Raw genomic sequence first — 19049 nt, 5'->3', positions numbered from 1 at the left:
TGCTTACATAAATATCTAGAAAAATATCTACAGATTCCACAGCTACCTTAATTCTTTACAAGAAAAGTAGGAAGATACCTATAAAGAAAGGGTTCAGACAAGGAGACAATCTCTCCAACGTTATTCACTGTGTGCTTGGAAGTATTCAAGCTATTAAACTGGGAGGACTTAGGAGTGAGGATCAACGGCGAATATCTCAGCAACCTTCGGTTTGCGGATGACATTGTCCTGTTCAGCAACACTGCAGATGAGTTAGAACAAATGATTGAGGACCTTAACAGAGAGAGTGTAAGAGTGGGGTTGAAGATTAATATGCAGAAGACAAAGATAATGATCAACAACCGGGCAAGGGAACAAGAGTTCAGGATTGCAGTCAGCCTCTAGAGTTTGTGAAGGAGTGCATTTATTTAGGTCAATTAGTCGCAGGGAACCCTGATCATGAGAAGGAAATTTACGAAAGAATAAAAATGGATTGGAGCACATACAGCAGACACTGTCGGCTCCTGACTGTAAGCTTACCATAATCACTAAAAAGAAAGGGGTAAAATCAGTGTACTTTACCGGTTCTGACATATGTGGGGCAGAAACTTGGAAAACGACAAAGCTTGAGAACAAGTTGAGGACTGCGCAAAGAGTGATGGAACGAAGAATATTAGGCGTAACGTTAAGAGACGGAAAGAGAGCTGTGTTGATCAAAGAGCAAATGAGTCTAGCCAATATTCTAATTGACATTAAGAGAAAAAAGTGGAGCTGGGCAGGTAATGTAATGCGTAGGCTATAGATAACCGGTGGACCATTACAGGTACAGAATTGGTGCCAAGAGAAGGGAAGTGCAGTTGAGGACGGCAGAAGACTAGGTGGGGCAATGAAATTAAGAAATGTGCAGGCGCTAGTTGGAATTGGTTGGCGCAGGACAGGGGTAATTGGAGATCGCAGGGAAGAGTAGAATCCTGCAGTGGACATAAAATAGGCTGATCATGATGATGATGACTCCCAGGAAAAACACAGCCAGCTAGTAGACGTCTACCTTCCAGCTTGAGCTAGCTAAGGCCACAGCTAGTAGCCATATTTTGTAAGCTGTACTCTACGCCTGCACCTCTACAAGCCAGCTAGTAGCTCAGCTAATGCTCCCTCCACTTACGGCTAGTAGCCACCTTGGGAAGCACTGCTATAGCTGCGTTGTAAACATTCAATGTCCAGGCTTGTTTCAGCTTCACAGGTGCTATAGTTAGCTCTCCTTACCATGTCTATGATGCTGAAAGGTTAATTTTATTTTACGTGTCACTACAAAAGCGCAATAAAGGCATTGACCACAGTAAAATGTTCACTTTGACTCTAGTCAGTCTTTCTTGTGCCAAGTGAATTCCCAACCAGATGAGCTGTTGTCAAGCCCTTGATTTTATGCCACTAATATTGCACAAATACCAAATTGATAATCATTTAAAGATGTAATAAACACAGTGCAAAATACTTTTTGTCAATACATAGCACCAGTACCAAAATAGTTATCCCAACGTTAACAAGGAAATGTATTTGTGCTCTGTGTATTGCTCTCCCACTCCTTGTAAACTGGAAGACAACCGTTCTTGCGTAAGCTTGTGCAAGTATAAGCATTTCTAGTGATCAAATGGCATCAGCACTAACCAACTTTAATGTGTGCCAAATATGGTAATGAAACATTATTGGCGGTTTTCATACAACATACATCTGCCACTATGCATGTGCAGAAGAAAAAGCATCTTTACTTTATGCCCCTTTATTTTTAAGAATTTAAGATACAGCTTAAACAAGTGTAGTAGTTCAGCTTAAGCGCACACCGAGTACGCATATTGCATTGCAGTGCACTTATTTTGTTCAGCCAGCTTAATTGTTTGAGCATCATTGTTTTGCCATACTAGTGGATCAGTATTAGCATACTATACGATGCATGCTGGCTATAGCAATGCACTTAATAAGCATGTCTGTCAGAAATAGTGGAACAAATGTATGATTCTATTTCCCTTGTTCCACAGACTATGAGTAGATTTTTCACTGGTTTGAAAATGCATCAATTCATATGCAAAAGCCACATACACCATTTGCATGATCGAATACAGCCATATATATACCACTATCATCTCAGGTAAACTACACTCTAAACGGTTGCATGCAGTACAAATGGCAGACAAACTGAATGTGTGTGGCGAGTGCATTTTAAGGAAGATAAAACAGCATGCAGAAAGGCTGTTTCCTGTCTCTACACTGACACAACCTTGCATAATGGCTCATAGATGCTTAAGAGAGCAGTAAAAAATGCAATTTATTTTATCAATACAAATGTGGTTCAGTATGGCTGCTATGAATGCGACTAATAGAGCTGCTCCTCAGTAAATGCAACTTCTTTACAGAGAACTTTGCAATCTTAAGTATCAATGCAACAAAAATAAAGCTGACTTAGTAAAAATAGTAATTTAGATGTTTATAAAATGGCGACAGGGACCAGATAGCTTATTTTTTTAGAGAACTATCATGCGGTGTCACAAACAACTAAAGCATGAGACAGTTGGCTCAATGCAGTAGCTGAGTGATATAATGATTTTGTCACTAAAAGCGGTCAAACTGACCTTTCCAATTGCGCTCTTTTTGAAATGCAGGAGAACTCTCTCCCTTGGTGTCCTGTCGAGTGTTGAATGATTTGTTTCCGCAGCATGGTCATAGCATGGATGTATACGTCAGTTGTGTCTGGTACCATGACACCACCACATCAAGCATTGGCGAGGCGAATAGATTTCTGTTTCACGTCCAAAGCCACACTACACTTCGCACATGTTTTAAGCTGTCATACTAAAAGGTAATGTATTAATTAATAATATTTCTGTATTATTAAACAATTAAGGCTCCATAGCACAATTACCGAGTTGATAGCTATACATTCTTGGTATTGTAAGGGTTGGGATTGGGCATGAAATAGATGGTAGCTGGCCCATGCCGTTGTCCAACTCATCCATGCTGAGGACGTTGTTGAAGAGAGAGCCTTGTTCTCATCAAGAACGAGGAATATGGGGTTTATTTATAATATCTACATGAAAATGTTACAGTTCATCAGTCTAGCATGACTGAAAGAGAATGCACACTAAACAGCCAACAACGGCTGCTTATAAACACTCTGTCCTCCCTAGATCCCTAGGTGAGGGAAAACGGCCGTTCAACCTTTGACCAATGGGAGCGTCCAAAGTCATCGTCCCCGACCCACCTTTGAGGGGGAGGGTTTACACACTCACTTCCGCACAGGTTTCACTGAACACACCGAGGTGAGAGGGTTCTCGCAGACAGAGGTCTTGACCCAAGCAGGTGCCCCTTGATCCCAGAGTTGACCCTGCAGTCAGTGGCCGCCGCGCCTGTCCATTGACTGACGACTTCTAAGACCCATGAGACGGCGCCGCAAAGCATCTTCTTCCAGGAGTTCCCCCGCTCCAAACAAACCATGACGGCGAACCTACGAACAATACTTGGTCTGCAGACCGCGTGTAGACATCCCGGCGCCGCACAGCTGGGGAAGCAGTGTATTGTAGTCTTTACAAAGCGAGTCGCCGAAGTGGGCCGGGCAGGTATCGACGGTCACTTCCCCAAAGATTGCCAGCCCCCGCAGGTCGAACGTAACACTATAAAAACAATACAAAAATTTTGTGGTATACTCCTAAAAAAAACTAAGTACTTTCTCCTCAGCACAAACAATGACAAACGAGCTTACGATCATTGTTTTGATGCTAAATTCACATTGGATATTGTAAATTTCGAAAGAAAAAGGCCATTTCATTTACTGACAAATAGCACAACATAAAACTCCATTTCATGATGCTGACAGCATTTAAACATTGCAATTTGACAAGCTAGAGTTCCGACTTATATATATATAATTAAATTAAAAAGCTTGAGGTTCCCTACCAATAAATGCAAGCATAGCACACTTTCATATTGTCACGTGGTAGTGACAGTCAAGGAGGCAGCAAAACTGTGATTGACGAAACTAGTGAAGCGGGTGAGGTAGTCCGTCGCCACGATGATCCACTTACTTCCGGATGTTGACGTCAGAAAGGGTCCTAACAAATTCATTCCGATCTGCTGAAATGGTCGGCAAGAAGGCTTGATCGGCTGTAGTAATCCCGCTGGCTTTGTCGGTGGTGTCTTGCGTCGCTGACAGTCTCGGCATGTCTTGACATAACGGGCAATGTCAGCGATCAGGCGCAGCCAGTAATACCTTTCCTGTATCCTCGATAGCGTCCGGGAGAATCCGAGGTGCCCAGCGGTCGAATCATCATGCATGGCATGCAGTACTTCTGGATGCAGCACTGAGGGAATAACAAGAAGGTAGTTGGCGCGGACTGGTGAGTTCTTCTTTACTAATAGGGTGCTTTGAAGCGAAAATGAAGACAATCCTCGCTTAAAAACCCTGGGGGCAACGTCGGTGTGCCCTTTCATATACTTGACGAGGCTTTTTAGCTCCGGGTCTGCTCGTTGCTGTTCAGCAAAGTCTTCCGTGCTTATTATTCCAAGAAAGGCATCGTCATCCTCATCATCTTGCGGCGGCAGGTCAATGGAGGCGCGTGATAGGCAGTCGGCATCAGTGTTTTTGTCCGGACTTGTAGGTTACAGTAATGTCATATTCTTGCAGTATGAGGCTCCACCGTGCCAGGCGTCCTGAGGGGTCCTTTAAGTTCGCTAGCGAACACAATGCGTAATGGTCGCTGACGACTTTGAATAACCTGCCATATAGGTAGGGGCGGAATTTTGCTGTAGCTCAAATGATGGCGAGGCATTCCTTTTCAGTTGTATAATAATTGCCTTCCACTCTTGACAGCAACCGGCTAGCGTGAGCTATCACCCTTTCAAATCCGTCTTTTCTCTGGACTAGGACGGCACCGAGGCCTAGGCTACTGGCGTCAGTGTGGATTTCTGTATCGACGTTGTTGTCGAAGTGTGCAAGTACTGGTGGCAACTGCATGCATCGTTTGAGTTCTTGAAATGCGTCGGTCTGCGGCATTTACCACTTGAACTCGACATCAGATTTAGTTAATGTGTCAGCGGCTCAGCGATGCGTCAGTCCTTGACAAAGCGCCTGTAGTAGGCACACATGCCAAGGAATCTACGCATTTCCTTCTTGTCGATGGGCTGCTGGAACTTTGCGATGGTAGCCGTCTTCTGCAGGTCGGGGTGGACACCTGACTTGCTGATGACGTGGCCCAGGAACAGAAGCTCGTTGTAAGTGAAGGGGCACTTTTCTGCCTTCAGAGTGAGCCCTGATGACTTGATGGCCTCTAGTACTGTCGCAAGCCGCCGAAGGTGATCGTCGAAATTTCCAGTGAAGACAACGACGTCATCCAAGTAAACAAGACAGGTCTGCCACTTCAACCCTGCTAACACCGTGTCCATCACACGCTGGAACACTGCAGGCGCCGAGCACAGACCGAATGGCATGACCTTGAACTCGTAGAGGCAGTCTGGCGTGACGAAGGCGGTTTTTTCTTGATCCCTCTCATCAACTTCTATTTGTCAGTAGCCAGTCTTGAGATCCATCGACGAGAAGTATTTTGCGTTGCATAGCCTATTCAATGCATCGTCTATTCATGGGAGGGGGTATACGTCCTTCTTCGTGATCTTGTTGAGTCGATGATAATCGACGCAGAAACATAGGGTTCCGTCCTTTTTCTTCACCAAGACCACAGGAGATGCCCACGGGCTTTTCGACAGCTCGATGATGTCATTGCGCAGCATTTTGTCAACTTGTTGCCTTATAGCTTCACACTCTCGTGCTGAAACTCAGTAAGGGCTCTGGCGGAGCGGTCGAGCACACTCTTTGGTTATTATGCGATGCTTTACGGCGGGCGACGGCGGTGTAGGTCATCGCTTCCGGCACGGGAGGCGCCAATTCTGGCTGCACTTCGGAAACACCAGTGACCGTCAAAGTTTGTCTTTGACAATGTCAGTGACCGAGGTCACCTGAGGTTGCGACGAAGGAAACATCTTGCACAGTTCCTCGCGCACAATGGCCCTGATGGTCTCTTAGAGATCACCGTAGCCCAGTGCCTGGGTTGCACACTTTGGCATGAGCACTTAGCAGTTATATTGCCTGATAGAGTGCGGCAGCATATTAGCTTGCGTTGGGTCATTCCTATAGCCACCTCTGAAATTCAGAAGACACTGATAAGCTGATGCAGATAGCACAAACTACTTAAATCAGAATAGCAAAATAGCACAGCCTTAAGCTTTACTGCACTGGTTTATGTAAAGGAAACATTTTAAATGCAATAGCTCACTATTGATCAAACAAAACTGTCTTTGTTTTAGCCTTGTCTCAAATTTATTGTCATGCTTGGTCTCTGCAGCTAAACTAACCGTACATTACTTCAAGCTCACATTCCATGACAGTTATGAATCGCTTCATCCAAGGTTTTCCTCTTGCAGTGAGAAAGGTAGAATGTCACATGAACAGTGATATAGCTTACACAGAATTTCAAATGCGACCTCGAGTGAAGACAGGTGCTCTGAAAAATATATATAGAGAGAAAAGATTCACATGCTCGGAACAACAAAAATGGAAAAAGATGCAGATTATATTGACTACACACTACTCTGTGACAACACTGCAAGTGACACAGCTGTCTTGACAGTCACATATGGGATAGAGCAATGCAGAAACCATCCAGTAAAAACAGAACAAAGGCCAACTCACGGTTAAGGTACCTGAATTAAACAATGTTTTTAATAAATTATGCATTCAATCAAAACAATACACGCAAAAGTAGTTTAATGTTCACCATGATTTGCAGATAGACTTTTTACATTTCACACAGGATTATTGAAACGAGTCACGCAGTGCTAAACTTTTTAACCTTGAAATGACAAGTTTCATTCAGCTAATGTGTAAAGGTGATATTTTCTTGCACTCAAAATAGCATGCAGTGCCCTTTGGATTTTCGAACCACTTTAAAAGTTTAATTTTTATGAAATGTTGCATATGTATGCTTATGAGCTGCTGCTGATTTTTATTCCCTTGTGGCTTCCCCTGAAACAGCATCATAAACTTCTGTTTACTGTCATCATTGTACAAAGGAGGCCTCAGTTGCAGGTGGCTGTTACCTTTGGCGGCTGCACTTGTTTGCTGCCTGCCCTTGGCATTATTTGCATTGCCTTCGAGCCTAATAGTGGAGTGGACACACTTCCACGAGCTAAATGTGGGGCCATTAGCAGTTTTTTTTCTCTAGATTTTGGAGGTCAACGAACGGTGCTGAGGAGACTTTCATGCAATATTTTTGTGGCTTCGCTGATTTTCCGTCTGTAGTAGCAGCCTGTGAGTGTTATTTACGCAATCGTTTAATACAGCACACACACAGTGATGAAGGCATGGTTCTGACTGGTGCTGTAGAAGTCGCGGGGTGCTTTTTGTTGCGGGATGCCTTTTTCGTCGCTACGATAGATTGGATTTTTTACAAGTACTGCTCCAGCAGGACACGTGTCACCAGCAAACGGAGGCCTCAGGAGTGCACCCGAGATTACACACTGTGTCTGAAGGTGCGTCGGACATACCTGCTTCTTCCGTTTCGCTGGCTTCGCGGCTCCTGCTTACCGATTTTCACACAAGGACGTTTATTAACTCAAAGGGGATCATTAAAGTAATATAATTCTTAGGTGGGCATATTGGGTTTCTCCTGCACTCTTAATGCACACGTGGTCTTGCTATTTTTCATTGCTGCCTCGTGCATGATTTCTTTGCAAGTGTTCCTTGTTTTGCTATATTGAAGAACCTGATAAATTCCCTGCCTTCACAAATAAATCCAGTTGCAAGTCTGCACTTTGTGCGTGCATTTATGTTTCTGTTCACATTCTGTCTTCCTCGCTGAAGCTATGAACTGACTAGCCCAACAACATGCCTTACTTCAGTATACAGCTGGGCTTGTTGGTAAAGATACACAGAATGCCAGCTCAAGAGACCACCGTGTGTGTCTGCTCTTCTGTGTTTGCATGATGTGGCTCAGCCTTGAGCGCATGTATAGTTTCAATACTGCATGCTTACATCTGGAACTTACAGCCAAATAGAGTACCTCATACTACATTCTGAACATTGCTGCAATGTAGTGGGATTTCTGTCTAATACACTGGCCTCTACCACCAAATGCCCGAGAAATTTTTAAAACTATATAAATCCCAAACACTGTGCAGATTTACGTTACAGGAAGCATTCTGCAGGCAAATGGCTATGTAGCATTGGTTCAGGTTCTATCAAACATTGCAGTGCTGACCAATGTGTTTGTTTATGGCGAGTGATTGCATGTATGACACAAGCTTAGTGAGGAGAGTACGGAGGCAAAGGCATAGTCATAAGATTAAGATTTCTTTGCCTCTTCCCACCTACTTTGTGGTGGCTGCTGTTTTGCTGAGTGGAAAACCTGGCTTATGCGGTATGTGCAAATGGGTATGTGCCTATTTTTGGCCCATCTCCTAGAATGGGTATGTGTCACTGGAACACAAGAAGTATACAAGCCTTATATGTAGTATTAAGATAAGTGCAGTACTTCTCTGTGCAAACACCTCTTGACAATGTTCTCCACTCAACAAGTACATATCACATTCATCCTCACTGTACAGACAATAGCTACAGGCTATGAGGTGGCTTCCCTACATAACACACTTGTGACATATGCTACTGCTAGCTCGCCAAGGCAAATACGCTTTCCATCATTTGGACTGCAACAATGCACAAGATATGCATGTTTCATAGATTCTGATTAACCGCTTTACATAGATTCTGACATGTACGTTAGACCTGCATTTCTTTTTGTACTCCAGCGAAGAAACATTACAGCAATGTTGCATAGTGTCCATGTTGTGCTAGCTGCTACAGTGAGGGCACTTGGAAATGTAAGCGAATCCCAAAAGTGGTGCAGTCTAACAAAGCACCTCAAAGTCCTGCCACAAAGGAAGAATGGGAAAGACTGACACGCTCTCACTTTCATAAGCAACTTGTATATGTACACATGCTCAGACACATATGCACCGTAATATAAGTGCCACAAGTGCAAGCAAGAAGTATGTGCACGACAGTGGCCAAATGGTTAGATTTGGGTGCACTGGCCGACATATTTTTGTTTTAAATGCAGAAGACCGAAATGAGCCGGGACATGAAATTGTCTACTGCAAAGTGCTTGGTATGAAGCAAGAATTCTTTGCATTAAGAATGCCCAAATCTAGCACATGCAATATTCAGTAAGTGTGCTTTCCTACAAATTTGAAATGCTTTGTGGTGCAGCACAGTGCAACTGCGGTGGCATTACCACAAGGTTGATGTGTATAACAGTAAAGAGCACTGCAACAACAGTGGCTTTCCATATAACCAGGATGAATTGCAGTGCAGCACATTGCAACAGCCATGGCTTCTATACAAAACTAAAGTGCATAATGCTGCAGCAGGATGGAACATGCTTTTGACAGGCACAACGTAGAAGCGGTTTGCATGCACTTCGATGATTTTATGAGCAGCTGAAGTGGTTGTGAATGTCGCGACCATAATGTTTTTTTTTTTTTTTTCATTTTTCAGACTGCAGAATGCCCATTTCTATGTTATACTAGGGCAAATAAGTAGCTCTTTATTCTCAACACCTTTTAAACAGTGAGGTGTAATCGTGACCACACGAATAAACCTGTATATTAGAGAAAATATAAAAAATTAGTATAATGCAACTCAATAAGTGTTGCTTCTAAGATCACTCAAAATCATGTCAAGAAGCTTGGAGAACTGTCTCCAAATGAGTGCCCATAAAAAGCATTTCCAAATAGTGGGCTCAAAATGCTTAAACTTCATTCACAGAATACATTCTTAGTCTTCACCAAAATATGGGTCATGACCCTGAGACAGTCTACACCAGATTCAGCTTGCAGTTGTGAACTGGCTTGGGATGTTCACAAATGGCAAATTATTTTAAAGTAAAGTACAGGCTATAGTTTATGCATGCAGTTGTGCCTGCTCATAGCACAAATGGCACTGTATAGCTACTTGTGATAAAAACAGTTTCCCAAGAGAAAGTCACTCCTTTTTGTGCAACTCCGTGACCGCCTATCAGATCTGATAGACAGTCACGAGATCACGAAAAGGGTCTGAGACTCTTAAGGCCAATTTCCTGGAGGCAACGACCTCAAGTTTAGCATTGAGTCAGTCTGGTCACCAGGAACAGTTATTTCCTACTCAGACATACTTATTTTGTTTTCTCATTTAGTTTCAGGTCCATCTAAATGACTGCCGTCATGATAGCTGCCAAATAATATGGTGGCACCAATTTTTGTCTTAATCATTCGAGCACTGAAACCTAAAAGCTTGCAGCAGAGTGAAAGGCCAGAAGGACAAAGGAAGAGAGGGGAGGCATCGCATTTTAACATTAGTTGGTAGCAGTGTAACAGAAATTGGCAAGCACTAATTGAGCGACGAGGCCACTGGACACAGGAAAAGCAGATTTAGTTGAAACACAGCAGTCTGTAAGAAAGAGAAGAAGCATTAATTCTTTGTGATGCTTGGTCTGCATCACTCTTTTATATACCATCGGTGATCATGAACATGCCGGAGGTGAAGCATATGCTATGCCTCATATTGTATTGCCTGTGCAATTATGTTACTAAAACTATCACATGCCGGAGGTGAAGCATATGCTATGCCTCATATTGTATTGCCTGTGCAATTATGTTACTAAAACTATTTGAGAAAAAGCATGCAAACAATAATTCAGAATTGAGCACCATCTGTGTCCTAAAGCATCACACATCATAGCCACAGGAACATTCACTCATCAGACGTAACCTGAACAATGAGGACACATTTATAGCAGCTTAACTTTGGAAGGAAGATGCACTTAGCTAACACATCTATGGCAACCCAACCAGAAATCTCAAGCATCCTCAAAAGAACAAGCAAAAAGGGATTCAATGTGCACATGGCAGGGTTGCAATGCCCAATGTATCATTTATGTTATGTTTTGCTTGATACCTCAAAATTGTGATTTAAACATGAGCAACATAGATGCCTATAGTCATGTTTATTTCTATGCTCGAGCGAGTTCTCAGTCGTGGATAGCTTAGCAAACTAATTACTAATTAATTACTATGTAGCAAGAAAGACAGGTGCCAACAAAGGATGTGAAAGAAGACAGTTGTTAGTGCTCGTGCTCACTCTGCTTGGCCAATGACCAAGCCCCTTTCATGAATCTTTATTCCTGGCATAAATCACACTTAGAGCTAAATTTGTGCTCACATTTGGTGGGGGTGCTGGTTGTACTTTTCAACCTGGAACTTTGTGTGCAGAATTTACCTCCAGCCTTGGCTATGCCTGATGACAAGGGACAGCAATACGCTACCTCGCCCCCAGCTATGCCTGATGACAAGGGACAGCAAGATGCTAGCTCACCCCCAGTAGTCAGCTATTATGGCGTGTCAAGGCAACGAGACTGCACTGTATTCAGTAGCATTGACAACCATGATGTGAAGGACTGGCTTTCTCCCTATGTACAACACATGACACATCAGCAGAATAAGAACAAGGAAATGCCCCACACATGTGCACGGCAATAAACTGGACGCACTACCTGCTGTATGCAAGAGAAAATGAGCTTCACGTCCCTCTCGAGCACCTACCTACAACTGGTTTTATAGGCACAGCATTAAAGCTGTGACTGAGGTAATGCCTAACACCACATGAAATACAAAGCACAATATGTCAACATAGAGAAACCAAAACAACTGCACACACGACGCCTCACCGAAGCAGACACAACGCCTGCTTTATGCTGCATCTGAGTGGAAACAGGCAAATCCCAAACTCTGTGTCACATTACATCTGAAAGCATTAGCTGCTACAACAGAACCAGAGAGATTAATCTGGCGAGCTACACATGCACCTGTAGCCTAATGTAAAGAATTCGGCTGCTGAACCAGGGACCCAGATTCACTAATTACCCAGTCACTAATTATTATTGAGGGTACCTGCCCAGATGTACAAAGAAATCGGAGATAGATCATGATGCTTTGCATTAAGAGACAACGGAGCTGAACCCACATTTCCTGCCTTGCACTTGCGATGCTCTACCAAGTGAGCTACAGTGGCGGTTGTCCCAATGTCCATTTTCTTGCATAGTTGCACATGTGTACTAAACATAATCCTGTGAGTGCTAGGCAGCAGAAATCACAATCATGATGGCAGATGTGAAGTATCCTTTAAAATACCCACATTACACAGCACATGATCTTAGAAGCAGGCAACTGGCCAATAAACCCTCGTTTTCTACTGTGAGGCACCAAAGCTGCCAAAGTTGAGACATTTGTATTTTATGAGCGAGAAAAATCAGGGGAATCGTGGGGCTCAATTTTTTGTTTATAGCAAGCACGTGATGGCAACAGACAATGAAGCAACAGTGGCTGTATAGTAAAATTGGCTAGAGCTGATGACAATCATTGGCACCTCACAATATAATTATTTCTCTACAATTTATTGTTTCAGAACATGTGGAAGCAAATATTCTGGGTTCTAGTTCTATATTATGTATTTTGCAAATGCAATTTTAGATGTGTGATGCTTTGTGGCAACTTAGAACATATAAATGGTTAAGCATCTCCATACTTTAAATTTGTGGACAAGCTTTGCCACCTTTCTAGAGCAATAATTCTCTGGTGTCATTCATCAATCAAATCACTACTAATTAAATACACCTTTAGAGGAGCAGTACCTGCATTAGAAGCAGCAGCACACCCTTATAGCAAATGGATATACATACCAGGTTCAGACTGAGCAAACCAACAGCAAGCAGTACTTGTGTTCATTTGTCTTCAATGAGGAAGAAACAGGCCAGATCTCTATAAACACAACAAATAAACGGTGCAGGCAGCGGAAATAACCAGAAGCTGTAAAGACAGCAGTACAGTGAAACAAATTAGAGAAATTTGCACACAGCCAGCGATCAGGGCCGAGGTCAATTCACGTTACTGCCACATTTAGAAGCAAATGCTCCTCGTGCAACAAGAAAAAAAAAAATGTTTTAGCTGTAAACACCACGAGTGCATGGAGTTGGTTGATATTTTAAAAACAGCTCTAACAGACACACTATTTGTGTCATCTGCCTTCTTGCTGTTTTTACAATGTCGATCACAGCTGCAAAGCTGCGTATATGATCCATGAACGAAAGTAACGGACGTGTATAGAAAGCTTGGTGCGCCAATTCATACACTCATATATATATATGTTAAATTTTAAAGGTTCCCGTAAAAGCGACAGCAGCAGTAAAGTGGTTTTGTTTACCGGCTCGCTCACAACGTACACAGTGCATGACTCAACTCTACGGCTCCCAAAAGAGCTGCTAAGAAGCTTTAAGTGATAAAAATATGCTTTCGTTATCTCACTGCAACAAATGAAAGCCTCTGACAAGCAGTGAGAAAGCCTCAGTGCAAGCAGTAAAAATGTAATTAAATGCAGCCATGTGTTGCATGGGTAAAGAGGCGCATAGCGTAGTCATCCTACAGAGATACAGAGATGGAGAAAAAAAAAAAAAAAGACCTACGCACGAGACAAATATCACAGGATGACATTCACACTAGTTGAGTGCATGCGTTGCTGGCGCGTGGAAGCTCCCGCCGTTCTTTTTACATCGGTGCAACGCATATGAATAATAATTGTTGAAGGCACGAACGAATCAATTATCCTGCGATCGCTGCAAGACCTGCGACAACCGTATCGTGTTCCTTCGAATTTCGAGAACACATCGACCACAGCTCGAATGCGCAACCAATTTGTACAAGTATTAGCAAGGAAGAGAACGGGTAATCGCATGACACTCACCTTTTCTCCAAGTGTGTCGCGGTGAATAAAGAACCGTAGCACCGGTAGCTGGGCAACATATGTCATCAAGCCCTGGCCCTGGTTATGGAGCCAGTTGAAGGAATATGGTCTAGATAGAAAGGTGGTTGGATTCCTACAAGTTTATACAGATAATGAGGTAGAGATAACATGGGAGGGGGAAACTACAAAGCCAGCTAAAATAAGAAGTGGTCTCAGGCAGGGCTGTCCATGGTCGCCCCTGCTTTTTATGATTTACATGAGCCAAATGGAAAAGAGGCTAGAACAGAGCACAATAGGAACCGACATAAGCTATATGCTGGAAGGGCAGAAGGTAGCTCAAGTACTAGCCGGACTGATGTATGCAGATGATATTGTACTGCTCGCTGACACCGGAGTAGGGCTACAGGAACTAATGAGGATATGTGGAGAGGAGGGAGAAAAATTGGGACTGCAATTCAGTAGAGAGGAGTCTGGGATAATAGTATACAATGAAGAAAGGGGGGTACCATTGGAAATACAAGGCACTAAGATTGATCATGTTGAAAAATACAAGTATTTGGGTATATGGCTAAACGAGGGCAAAAAGTACTTGGAAGAACATGAAAAAATTATGATTGGAAAAGTGAAAAGGAACTCAGCTGTGATGAAACACAAGGCACTATGGAACTATAATAGGTATGAGGTGGTTAGAGGGGTATGGAAAGGGGTTATGGTACCTGGCCTCACATTCGGAAATTCAGTACTGCAGTGCATGAAATCGGAAGTTTGGGCATGCATGGAAACAAGACAGAGAAGTGCAGGCAGGTTGGCCTTAGGAGCGCACGGGAACACCCCTAATGAGGTAGTGCAGGGGGACATGGGATGGACTTCATTCGAAGGTAGAGAGGCAACAAGTAAGCTAAAATATGAACAGAGACTCCCAGCACTGGAGGAAAAAGGTGGGCGGGAAAAGTGTACAAATATCTATGCATGAAAAGTTTGAACACAAAGTGGACACTTAGAATTAGGAAGCTCAGCTAGGAGTAGATCATAGAATAAAGAACAACTTAGATGCCTACAGCCGAGGGAGGGGGTCCAACGTGGTTCAAGTGTTGGAAAGGAGGTGAAGGAGACGGAAAGAAAAATGTGGGAAGAAAGAATGCTCGGAAAGTCAGCGCTAACACAAAAACAGGAGATAAAGAGAGAGCTCTTATTTGATAACTCGCGGGGCAGCTCACTATTATTCGAAGCAAGGACGGGGGTTTTGAGAACAAAAACATACAGGGCTAAATTTGAAGACGTAGACCTTTTGTGCACAGCTTGCGGAGCCGGAATTGAGACCACAGAGCATATAGTGCTGAGATGCACAGACCTTCGCCCGACTCTGGCTGAGGGAACAGTGACAGACATGGAAGGAGCATTAGATTTTCCCGGGGAACGAGGGCAAATAGACGAAAAAAGAGTAGCAGTAACGAAGGGGAGGCTAGAGGATTGGTGGAGGAAGTCAAGGGAGAGATAATACCATAAATCGGGGAGCTAATGTTTTCTATACTATTTTAGATATTTATTTTGAGGGGAGGAGGGGAGTGAAAACTAGTTTAAGGAGAAGGGGATATAAAGAAAAAAAATAGGAGGGGGAGCAAAAGGCTAGGTGGCGCCAGCCGCCGCCCGTTACAAAGGGTGTAGCCGCCATCCATCCATCCATCCCACTGCTGTGTCCGCAACTTACTTCTATATTAAACATGCGCAAAAAACAAAAAGCGAGCTACAAGATCATGCCTACGGTGCGCGCGCGAACGACATTCGAGCCATATTGCCCGAGTTCAGTAGCTGTTGCAAAAAAAGAAAAAAACAACGTGATGTGTGAGAAACTCTATGGGTACAATCGTTCTCCTTGCTCACCTTCTCTCAGCTAACGCATGTGCAACGACTACGGAGCCACTCTATGGAGAAACTCTATGGGAGCAGCGCTAGCGTATCTATTTTCTCGTGGAGTAAGAAACACGTTAGGAGGGAGCATCGCGCAACGCGAATGAAGCCAAACTTGATGGCCCAACACGTGATCGCTAGTCAAAGTCTGCTCTGCACGCCATGCAGGAAGGAAAACACAGTAGTGTTTTTCCTTCCTCCATGCTGCAGGCAGAGCCACGACAGGGCAGCTGAACAAGCGCGCATCGAATAAAAACTACTGGCACAGCTACTTGTGACCAAACGTAGCAAACGGATCAGCAAATGTAGGTTCTTGTTCCGTGATCTCGACGCAAGAGGTCACTTGCTGGGCCACCACTGAGCAAATGTATAGGCTTCACGGAGCGTTCGTTTTCCAAGACTCGGTGTTTGACTAATGCTTTCTCCTAACTTTTTCCTTCCTCCATAATTATTCTATTTTCGCGGCAAGTACGCGAACTGACCTTGTAGGTGGTTGTTCGTCGCTTCCGGCGCCACGCGGAGTACCACGCGATGCGCGTTGTTGGTTGGTATCGGTAGGCCAGGATATTTTCGTGCCGGGTGCAAAAAGCCGGTATCATTTGCGTGCGGAGCCTGTGCCGTTCATGTGTTTTTAGGAAAGTGCCGTGAACTGTGGTTACAGGGAAATGTCTGAAGGAGGCACGCAAGCTTTGCCAACTGGACCATTGCCCGGCGTTTCGTACCCCATCGAAGTGATCTACTGCGGGGAGTGCTCTATGCCGCTTGAGTATTGCGAATACTACCCGGACTCGCAAAAGTGCAAAGAGTGGCTTCAGAAGAACCTTCCCGAGGAATTCGAGCGACGATTAAACCTCAGTGACGCTCCACAAACTGGAGCTGGCGGTGATGAAGAAAAGAAACGACAAAAGCGCGGCGGCAAAGGAATGGTTAAAGCCAAAAAGAGGGTGGAAAAAGACAAGCGAATTTGCCTGTCCAGAGCGTCGCGGTAAGTCTACTCGTTAGTGTGGGTTGCACCAAAGTGCGATTTTTTTCAGCGTGGCACACATGTTCTAGTTAATTATTGCAATTATAGTTGGGCATAATACGAGTGCATTGCAGACATACTGTACATCGCACCATTCGTTTGGCTCATGACAAGCTTGTCGATTGCAAGCAGTATTAGACCTCTACTAATACAGATCCAGCATTGGCATGTACACTTTTTCGATAAAAACTCTACAAGGCAGGCGCCTTTGTACCAAAACAAGCTGCAAGGAGCAGATACACAAAGCTCCCGCATGTGGCTGCGGTGTCGCGAAGGTCTATAGTCGTCATGGATGCTGCCTAGCAAATTCCTTATAACCATGTATCACTTCGCGACACGTTTCCTCTGGTGACTCTTGAGCTGGCCGTAGTTCAGCTTCCAGGGCGTCCCCATCGTTCTCGAGTAATGCTACATGTGACAGTCCAACGTTTTCATGGTGAAAAAGCTGGCAACCGCCTAATGTGTTGCAGTGTCGCTCTTTAACCGTGTTCCGTCCCTCAGTTCTACAGATCGACTTACGCATTTATGGAATCGGCAAATACATTCTCTCTTAAGCATCACGTTCTGTCCCTATATTGCAGACTTGTGCATAACAAATTACATGCAATTAGTTACTTTTATAAACAGTTACATTTTTGGTAGTTTTGCAATTGATCCATTACTTTTTTTTTTTTTTTACTCAGTGATGCTCACTGCATTTCAATTACATTTTTCAGTAACAAATTACATGTAACCAGTTACTTTATTGATGAGTAAGTTGTAACAAGCAACACACCTTTGAGCACTAGAAAGCCTGCGGTTAGCCATACAGCAGCCTAGTGGATGCTCTTGTTCAGACAGGTAAACCCATGTGCTCAGTATCTGTTTGCTCATCTTAATAGGTTTATTCAATTCAGCCAAGTTTCTCAGCACCTTCTGCACCTATTCACGGTGCGCTGCACCTAGGCCTTTGATTCCCCGAGGTGCAGCGGTGCACCCTACACCCCCGTGCTTGATTGAACGGGGTGCAAGGCAAGGTGCCGCTGCGGTGCAGTGCACCCTTGAACCTTGCAGCGAGTGTGTGCAGCCCGACGCACCATAACTGGCACCCCCTGCACCTTTTCGTTTGTGGTGCCGTGCACCTTTTTCTGAATTTTCTGAATTGTGAACAAACCTAATGCTCCATTGGTTGTTGCCAGACTGAGCCAGTGTTATGACTTGATAGCAATGGCCACTTTGGATTTCGATGCCAGGAAATTGCCTACAGACGAGTCTTTCAGCTTTTCATTGGACCTACCGGGAGCACCTTCTTCGAGTCTCACCAACAACGAAGCACTGCACTTCACAGAGGACCAAGACACGAGCAGCATTGCGGAATTGAGTAACCACAATATTTTGCGCAAGATGTTTTTACGTTACAACATTGACCTTCTCTGCAACATGCACATCGAAGGAGTTTTCAGTGTTGCTGTTGATGACTTCACAGTAAGGAAAGATGACCAACAAAGATTTTGAAAAGCAATTGTTAGTAAAGATAAGCAAGTGTGAATGGCTGAAGAGGATGCATTGAAACAGCCAGGGCAGCTCATTCTACTTATTGTATCCGTGCAGTGTTAATAAAAGTTGGGAAGAAAGTAGCATAAAAGTGATCAGTTAGACTTTTAATGAAGTAGTTGTATTAATTACTTTTTTTAACATGTGCAAGTCTGCTATGTTGTCATGCTTGTTAATCATCTTTAATGCATTTCCCTTGTGCCCATTACAATTTACAGCCATCAAACTAGGTCTTAATCACTATAAGTGCTCCTTTGTTCCTAATATTTCTTTTATTTCTTTTTTCAGGGGAAAGAAGAAGTTTGTGACTGTGGTGACTGGGTTGAGTACCTTTGATATTGACCTAAAAGATGCATCAAAATTCTTCTCCCACAAGTTCTCCTGTGGTTCGTCAGTGACTGGTGATGACGAAATTGTCATTCAGGGCGATGTAAAAGATGATATTTTTGATGTCATCACTGAAAAGTGGCCAGAAATTGATGAAGACCTAATAGAAGATCTTGGAGATCAGTCTCGCTAGGTCTGTACAGAATAAAATGGTATTGCCAACGCTTCTCTTGTTGGCAAAAAGAAAAAATGCAAGCTCAATTGCGTAAATGTGTTACATGTTCAGTCTCGCTGCATAAAATTTTTAAGCAGCCAGCACACACAGCTGAAGAACAATATCATTTGCTTACAATGTTGATACTTTAGTGCAATTTGTAGCCATCCGAGGTGTCGAGCATCAGCTTTCTGAAG

The 19049-nt window shown here is 43.6% G+C and overlaps 1 protein-coding gene and 2 long non-coding RNA genes across 3 annotated transcripts; 2 read left to right on the top strand and 1 right to left on the bottom strand.

The window, feature by feature from the left end:
- Positions 1–3028: 3028 nt before the first annotated feature.
- On the bottom strand, positions 3029–16055 carry LOC126544269 (uncharacterized). The gene is made up of 3 exons (XR_008608756.1): positions 12789–16055; positions 6483–6521; positions 3029–3641 (listed from the first exon to the last, which is right to left on the bottom strand). It is a non-coding gene; the product is annotated as an uncharacterized lncRNA (long non-coding RNA).
- LOC140216730 (uncharacterized) lies at positions 3635–11623 on the top strand. Its single transcript, XR_011893398.1, has 2 exons — positions 3635–4753; positions 11323–11623. It is a non-coding gene; the product is annotated as an uncharacterized lncRNA (long non-coding RNA).
- Positions 16056–16313: 258 nt separating the features above from the next.
- Positions 16314–18893, top strand: DENR (density-regulated protein). The gene is made up of 2 exons (XM_050191526.3): positions 16314–16739; positions 18600–18893. The coding sequence occupies exons 1-2, from the start codon at positions 16420–16422 to the stop codon at positions 18829–18831; spliced, it is 552 nt and encodes a 183-aa protein (XP_050047483.1). The 5' UTR covers positions 16314–16419; the 3' UTR covers positions 18832–18893.
- Positions 18894–19049: the final 156 nt, after the last annotated feature.

This window comes from Dermacentor andersoni, chromosome 1 (genome assembly GCF_023375885.2).
Source record: "Dermacentor andersoni chromosome 1, qqDerAnde1_hic_scaffold, whole genome shotgun sequence".
Classification (NCBI taxonomy): domain Eukaryota; kingdom Metazoa; phylum Arthropoda; class Arachnida; order Ixodida; family Ixodidae; genus Dermacentor; species Dermacentor andersoni.
The sequence above is the reverse complement of the archived record's forward strand: the minus strand, read 5'-3'. Positions and strand labels throughout refer to the sequence as shown.